Genomic DNA, 8,426 nt, shown 5'->3' with positions numbered 1-8,426 from the left:
TCCTTGGTATAAAATATCAGTCACAGCACATGGACTTGCATTTTCTCTTGCACACGCTCCGTGTCAACTTACAAAAAACCCCAAAACCAAAACAAAGACTCAAAACAAACACAACTAATCCCAAACAAAACCAGCATTTGCCTGCATAATATGATGTCTGTGTGCTCCCTTCTGATAAAGGACAAAAATAATCCTAAGTGGAGAAAATCTAAATTTGTATATCTATATAAGTCTTGAGGATCCTCCAGAAGAATTTACCTGTAAATACAAGTTAAGTGATAACATTGAACAGTACAAAAACCCAAATGACATCTCTAAGTAATTTATATCAACAGAGACAGTAAAAGACAATATTATCAACACTTGAGGGAAATTGTCTTAAAATGATTCTGAGAGACATCCATGGGCAGCAATAAATAACAACATGGGAGAGCAGCAATTAAATTTGTAGAAAATATCACACTGAACATCAGATTTCTCATATTCCTATATTTCTGTAAGATAGAGTATTTAGCACTAATTTTATGCCCACATTGTGCAATTCAGCCTATTCTGCATAGATTAAAATGCACTAATTAAAAAATGTAGCAAGATATTAGGGAACTTATTGCTACATGGGCAGCAAGTATCTCATTAAAAAAACCAACAAAACCAAGAAATCCATAAACAAAATCTGAACAATAAAATTATTATAATATTCAAATAGGCTAATTTTCAGCATAAATTTGTAAATCTGCCAATACAGAAGAGAATTCTTAAGTCAAGAGGCAGGCTCACATAGGGAGCATAAACCAAAGAACTACTGGATCCCTCCACAGAACTGGGACACTACAAAAGCAAATTCTGATCAAAGGCTTGAAGTTTAATCTAATAAACAGTAATAACATTAACAGACTTCTTTAGTCACCATTGGAGCAATTAATAAATACACTCTGCCTTCTGATTAGCTACTGATCAAAAAGCAGTATCAAGATCCAGAGAAGTGAGTGAGTTCTCTGCAGATCCAGTCAGGCACCTAAACTCCATTAAAGGATTAGAGCATAGAGATTTCTACAAAACAAACAAACAAATCCCCCCACCCCCCCAAAAAAAACAAAATAAGAAAAAAAACCCAAACACAACCCAACCCCCTCCAAAAGTTGTATTTAATTGAAAAACACAGCACAGTTTTCCACTGCCACAGCTCCATTTTCAAAACACATTTGAGTTAAACTAAGTTGGCTTTATTGCCTTCCCTGTGCCAGTAACATTCAGAGCAATGAAAGGTAAAATCTAATCTGTTTTCAACATATACACCATTACCTTGTTAAACTCCTCTCCACTTAATCAACACAATTAGCCAGGCTCAGCTTCAAACCAGCAGAGCATCACTCTTTCTTAAAAATTAGAGGCCTCTACTCTTACCTGTTCAGATTCTTTATGATAGCACAGGAGTGTTGTGCAATTCATGCATTATGGAGGTCTTGTACCCAGCAGACATAGATACTGACTTGATAAACCCTTTTAAACTTTCAGAGTTTATTTTTTAACTTCAAAATATTATTGTTATCAAATATTTTTGGTGTGGAATTTAATGAAATATGTTCTTTCCAATATTTTTACAAACCCTATTAAACAGATAAAAAGCACGTGCCCAGTACAATTAAAGCAAACTTCCTTTAAAGAGATTTTGTTGATCTTGTATCAGCAGCACCATGTGTTAAGGGAACAAGAAATTCATTGCTGAGAGATCACATTATTGCTGAATATAATCAACCATTTACCATTTAATTAACTGATGTAGGAGTAAGTAGCAACAATATTTTTACATCATGTTGCCATGTGAAATTTGTAATGCCTTTTAACCTAGCATTTCAAGTAATACTAGGATTTTAAAGTGTTAAAAAATTCTAACTTGTTATTTTTCCATGGCTAATGAAAAAAGGAAAGAAATAAATATCCTTGAGAAAGATTAAATAAAACATAAAACCAAAAAACTAATTGTAATCTTGGTTAGTGCCAAAATTACAGCAGTATTAGTTACAACAGAAATTCTTCTTCAGGTCTAAGTACACCCAATTTCAGATTATTAGGAGATCATTTATTACATTACTTACACTAACACAGGTTTTCCTGATATCTTAGGGTTTTTTAAAACTTCTATCATGGCTTGTTTTGTTTCTTCCATTCTTTCAATGTCACTGGAATCCACCACAAATATGACACCGTAGGACTCAGCATAATAATTCCTCCAGATATTCCGAATTCGTTTTCCACCTCCTAAATCAAAGATGGTGACTTCAAAGCGTCCCTGCTTCAGATCAATTTTGGAAAACCCAACTGTTGGAGCCACATCTTCAGGAGACTCTGTCAAAGAAGAAAGCCTTCAGTTTATAGAGGGTTTTATATGGGATTTGTGTAGCAAATCTCACATTTTAAAAGCACGGAGCAAAACCTCCCTGTTAAATATTGCTGACCACATTTTTGCTTACATGAAGATTTCCCCTCTCCTCAGGGAATTTTAAATTTAAATTAATGACTCTCAACTAGTTACTTGACATTAATTTAGATTTAGGAGCACTGAGGGAGTGGGAAGGGGAGAAAAGAGAGAGGCCCAAGAGGCAGATTTGAACACTTCACACCACAGTTCCACTGCAGTGCTGGTTACTGTACTGTGTTTTCACTTCCACTCTCACTTCCATGGTAGTAATCCAACTTTGAGAAGGAAAACAACCAAAACAGGCAATGCATTATGACCTGGGAACCCTTGTGCTCTGCCAAATTTATTTTTTTTATCCTTCATGGCTGCCAAAACAGCTTCATAAGGCTGAGATGAAATGACTGAAACCATGTTCATCTGAGATGTGAATTATTTGATTCCCTTCATTCAAAGCCAGGTTTTAGCCCTTGTTTGTTTGTGTATTTGTGTTTGCTGGTTTTTTTTCCCTAATTTGCCATGCAATGTGCTAAAAAATTACAGATTTCTATTTAATACTTTTGCTTGCTGTCCCCCTTTCCTGAGGGCAAAGAATCCTGGACTCGCCTCACACCACTAAGCTGTGCCTGCAGGGCTGAGATAATTGGATCTCTGTTTTATGCAGCTGGTAGCACAAGGCAAGAGAAACATGTAAAATTCAGCTTGTTGAGAGGAAAAAAAATGAAGGCCTGGCTAAAAGCACTGAGCTCTGAAGAGCAGTGCAGAAACTGAGTCCCCACCAGCCTTCTGCTCCTACCCTTAAGACAGCCAAGATGAGCATTCAGGACATTTAAGCCCCAGGGAACACTGAAAGAAATCAGAACTCTTTTCCTGGAGTTTCCCTTTAGAAATACACATCTTCATCTCATTTTTTCCCTTGAAAAATAGGACTTTAAGAAATAACTGTTACATTCAGATGGTAAGGATAGTAGAGGTGATTTTCAAATAGAATGGAAGGCTAAGCAATTAAACACTCCTGTTCTCAGAGCAAGGATGGAGGAATAGGAGAGAATACTCATGATTTTATTTGTGCTTTAGCAAGTCTGTGACCTTACATAACACAAGTAAACAAACTTGAGATGGAGTCTCCAAGTCTGCCAAAACACTACTAAGCAAACTCTTGTTCTTGCACAAGATGAAAGCTATTTAGAAAGACAATCCCACAAGTGGAGGAAAAAAAAAATACAGAATTTTTGTTTTCATAAGCACAAGTTTTATCTCAAATTATATCCTGCTTGCATGTGCTTTCAATATTGAGTGGTCTCTTAGTGGCAATTTTATTTATCATCATTTTCTGATTATAAATAATGATAAAAAATATGTAACACTAGAACCATCCTTAATGTCATACAGACCAATTTCCTTCTTTCAAACCTTTTCTGCTTATATACACTTACAACACTGATTTTTATATAAAGTTTACTGCTGTATGCAAATTGCTGGAATGGTCACCTGAAAGGAACTTCAGCACATGCACACAAGGAAAAGAAGAAAAAATTCAAGTCCACTGATTGTATTGCCCATTGTAATGTTTGTATCAGGATGTGATATATGTGATATTTGGATGGTACAACCACTAGCATTTTCTTTCAGCAATATGGGAGAGATACATTAAGAGATGAAGCAGTATTTTCAGACTTAAATGACTGGAAATTAGGAGTGATACTCTCAGTGCTCCATTTGGATGATAAATTGATCTCTTACCTCCTTGAATGCCTCGGACTGTAGCAGTTTTCCCAGCATTATCAAGACCCACCATTATTAGTGTCACCTTCCTCCATAAGGAGAAAAAAAAAAAGAGAAAAGATATTTAATTCTTTTTCCTCTAGCTACACATCATTTATTCTATTTTTTAAATACATGCACAGTGAATTTACCACCAAATTATAAAAAGAAGAGTTATAAAATACCAAGGCATTGTTACTATTGTGTGTCTGGTGTTTAATATGCCCAATCATCTGATTAGACAAAATAGCAGAACAAGGTATGAAATGAAAAATCTCATATCATGGTCTAAGTTCCACATGAGACAATGCTTTCAACTGGTACTTGCCTGCTGCAATTTAATTTCACTATACTATAAATTTTATTTGGTGTGGTCATGATCCCCTTAACAGTTTCTGTAACTGCAGTTCCATTCCCCTGTATTTTTACCATCTCTCTGCCTCAAAGTTTTCCCTGTATTAGAAAATTATTTCTGTCTCAATCAGTGTGTCTGAACACCACTACACAGTATACAACACTTGTGTAGACAACAGCAGATGCTGGAAATGTATATTACTATGCCTTTGTTTCTAGACTGTAAATGTGCAAACCAGTGGTGCAAGAAATGTCTGAGAAAAGAAACCAAAAATTAAACAAATTATACTTTGGAATCTCAAACTGCAGAAACTGGAAGAGTAAGGCAAAAACCAAACAAACTTTACCCTGAGCAGCTTAGAGGCTTTCTGTGATGGAGTGACCAGAGCAGTGAACAAAGGAAGGATTACAGATATCATTTATCTGGACTTGTGTCCAAATTGGAGAGATGGGTTCAGTGGATGGACTGGTAGAGCCAGAGGGCAGTGGTGACAGCTCAGAGTCCCAATGGACATCAGTGACCAGCAGTGCCCTTCAGAGGTCCCACTGGGACCAGTGCTATTTAATATCTGCGTTAATGAGAGAGAAAAGGTGCTGAGGGCATCCTCAGCAAGTCTGCAGCTCAGTGGTGAGGTGACACAGCTGAAGGGTGGGAGCCATTCAGAGAGAGCTGCACAAGCTCAAGAAGTGGCCCATGGGATATCAGGAGGTTTAGTAAGACCAAGTACAAGGTGCTGCACCCGGGTCAGGTATCAGCACAGGCTGAGGGATGAGCAGATGCACAAGAGCCCTGAGGAGAAAGAACTTGGGGGTGCTGCTGGGGGAGAGGCTGGACATGATCCAATATGAAACAATGAATAAAACACAGGTGAAACACAGTTTGGGAAGGTGAGAAATGTAAAATACTTTCCCACATTTACCTGACAGGTTCCCTCCACCGTTTTAACCAATTGCAGCAATTGGCCATTAGATTGAACATCTCACTTCACCAGCCATCCAGAGCCACCAAAGCTACAGGAATAATGTGGGCAGGCCAGAGCAAGCCAAGGAGACTGGCAGAGAGACTTCAGAGCCAAAGTCTTGTATTGTCACTCCTAGAAAACAAAGAAAAAAAATAGTTAGGCACTTTGTACGAGGAAGGCAGCAGCCTGGCTGTTCAGTGTGCTGTGTTTAGTCTCATTACCTTTCCCTTTTCCATCCTCTCACACTTCATCCATCCCCCTTTTACAGATCTGGGCAGCCACCACACACTACTTATCCCAAATAATAATGCCAGGCCACAGCACAGAAGGAAACTTGCAAGTTAGAGGAGAAAGACACATCCAGCTACAGAATTTCAGTGCTTGTCTCAGCAACACCTCCCACAGCCCTGCTGACTGACAGGGAATAAGAACCAATTTCAAGCATGAGTAAGACTTACAAGAACATAACAGGATAAGGCATTAAAAGCAAACAAAGAACATCCCTACCTGCTAAGTGTATTCATTTAACTGTCAATTTCTTTTGCACAAAAAGACTCCACAGCAAGGAAACTGTGGCTCTCTAGTGAGTATTTTGAGAAACTGGCAATGATATCTAGTAATTGTCACTAAATTAAATAGAAGTACCAAGTACTTCCATCATTCCACAATCCCACTTCCCACTCTTCAAGCAGAAAGAACATAATATTCCTCTTTTTGAGAATTACCATAGCAGGTCTCCTAAAGCTTGTATCTCAAAATTCCCTTCATATTTTAAATTATAACTAATCTCAAACTAAGGTAATTTAAAATTATGCCAAAAGGTGAATAATGAAATATTGTAACAATTCTATTATAACAATAAACTGTGATGGCTTAGATAATGTATAGGGGTAGGAACTGAATCCCTCCTGATCTTATGAAGCTCATTTTCAAAGATGCCTTTGCATGGATCTGCTGTCATTCAGTGTCAGAAAGAGGTCAGGTTTCATCCAAAGCAGACAACAGATACTCTTTAAACATTTATATTCCATCATCCACGAGAACCTGAGAATAGCTTCTCCATGGGAGACCTAAGTGTATGAAGTGTAGAGAAGTTCCCAAAAAGAGCAAGATAATTATAACTGTTACAAGTATTAAAATCAAGCTCTGAAGAATACAAAATTAAAAATAATAATAAAAAAGCCCACATGTAGTGGGCTGTGGTGCCTCAACCCACGAGCAAGTCTGAACAAAGCTCACTTTGAGAACAAAGCTACACAAATATCTACAGAGCAAAATGTAACAGCTCAGTGAACAAAATGTGCCATTGTCATTTTGTCAAATGACAAAAATGGAACATTCTCAGTGCCTGAGCATCCCTACCCCATTTTATACAATCTTTGCAAACTGTCACAAAGTTGCTCTTGAGCCCAGAGCATTCAGATGGGATTCAGAGATGGAGAGAATTTATTTAAGAGAGAAAAGCAGACAGCAACTATGCCCTAGCACAAGAATCTTGTTTAAATACAAAACCATAAAAGGGGGTGGGCAGGAACTGACAAATTAAATAAAAAGTGTTCAGAAATAAACCACTAGGAGGAAAGGACATTCAACACTGCTGAAAATATCATGGCAAGCAGGCAAGTCCCATTCTGCTATGGCAGTTTGGAGAGACTTGATCTCTGAAATATGAATGGAAATATGACAGGCATTTTATAGGCTCCATCACCAACATCCCAAACCTGTTCCAATACTACATCTGTCAGCTTGTTGAGGTCAAACAAAACCAACAAGCTCAGAAGCCTGTCAAACTTAGCACTGAAGCCTGCATACCATTTAGTAGAGTACATTTAGCACACCAACTTCAGCAGAGGCTTTTGCAATACAGAATTTATTTCAGCCACATCAAGCTCTCACATTCTTGGAAACATAGCTAAACAAATCATTTAGAGCTGTCCCTCCTTACACAATTTAATGATGTAACTTCCTGCTGAAATGTTCCTTGTCTGAATGTCAATTATAAGGGCATTTTAGTGTGTTATATTTTGAACAGCAAACCAGGTGACTGAGCAGGAAAGTTGCCATATTCAACAAAAATTTGTGAACGCCATCCTCTCTGCCAAAACTGTAGTTGAGAACTAAATAAGGTGCAACAACTGAGTCGTCCTGAAAGCCCGAAGCACTTAAATCTTTGTATGGAACAGCTTTAGGAACATCGTATTTTCTGTAAAAAGATGTTACAAGTCCAGCAGTTCAAGGGAGCATGTGCACTTTTCAGCACGTTCCCAACCTTCCTTTCCCGTTTCCAAGAGAGCAGCAACTCTAAAACCCCGGCTGCGCTTCACGCCTGTGTCACTTGCTCGTCTCACCCAAACGTGGAAGCACTTTTTAGTTTACAAACCCAACGCTTTCTATAAAATCCCGTCTCTGGAAGGAGAGTCAGCCCTCAGGCCGCCGAGCCCCCGCCGCCCCCGGGCCCTTCCCCGCCCCGCTCACCGCTGCCTCCGCCGAGGCCCCGCAGCGCAACGGCTGCGCGCGGCCCGGAGCGCTCCGCCACGCGCGGCCCGGCCGCGCCACGGCGGCGGCAGCGGCCGGCGGGCACCGGCGGCAGCTCCGGGCTGCGGGGACCGCGCTCGGCCGCTGCCGGTGAAGGGCTCAGGCGGGGCCTCGCATCGGCCGCGCCGGGAGCTCCGCGGCCGCGGGGACGCCACACCGAGCCCGTCACCCCGGGAGACGGCCGACGGCGGCCGGCGCGGGACACGCTTAATGGCGCGCACGCACACGCCGGGGGGCGGGGCGCCGGCCGACCAATAGCAGGGCGCGGCTCGCCCGGCGCCCGCGGAGGATCAACCAATCAGCGGCGAGCACCCGCGCCCCCGGCCCCCGGCGCCGTCCGGGAGTAAACACGGGGCGCGCCCCGCGGCCATGGGGGGCGATCCCGCGGCCGTGAG

The 8,426-nt window shown here is 40.7% G+C and overlaps 1 protein-coding gene across 1 annotated transcript in view; it reads right to left on the bottom strand.

Moving 5' to 3' along the window:
* The window catches only part of ARL13B (ADP ribosylation factor like GTPase 13B), a 31,612-nt gene extending 23,419 nt beyond the window's left edge, over positions 1 to 8,193 (bottom strand). The window contains exons 1-4 of the mRNA XM_056497882.1: positions 7,972 to 8,193; positions 5,455 to 5,628; positions 4,160 to 4,230; positions 2,097 to 2,346 (exon numbers count right to left, since the gene is read on the bottom strand). Coding sequence (XP_056353857.1) covers positions 2,097 to 2,346; positions 4,160 to 4,230; positions 5,455 to 5,513 — 380 coding nt within the window. The 5' untranslated portion in view covers positions 5,514 to 5,628; positions 7,972 to 8,193. The remainder of the gene's footprint in view (positions 1 to 2,096; positions 2,347 to 4,159; positions 4,231 to 5,454; positions 5,629 to 7,971) is intronic.
* Between the last annotated feature and the right edge of the window lie 233 nt (positions 8,194 to 8,426).

The sequence above is a fragment of the Oenanthe melanoleuca genome, chromosome 1 (genome assembly GCF_029582105.1).
Source record: "Oenanthe melanoleuca isolate GR-GAL-2019-014 chromosome 1, OMel1.0, whole genome shotgun sequence".
Lineage (NCBI taxonomy): Eukaryota > Metazoa > Chordata > Aves > Passeriformes > Muscicapidae > Oenanthe > Oenanthe melanoleuca.
The sequence above is the reverse complement of the archived record's forward strand: the minus strand, read 5'-3'. Positions and strand labels throughout refer to the sequence as shown.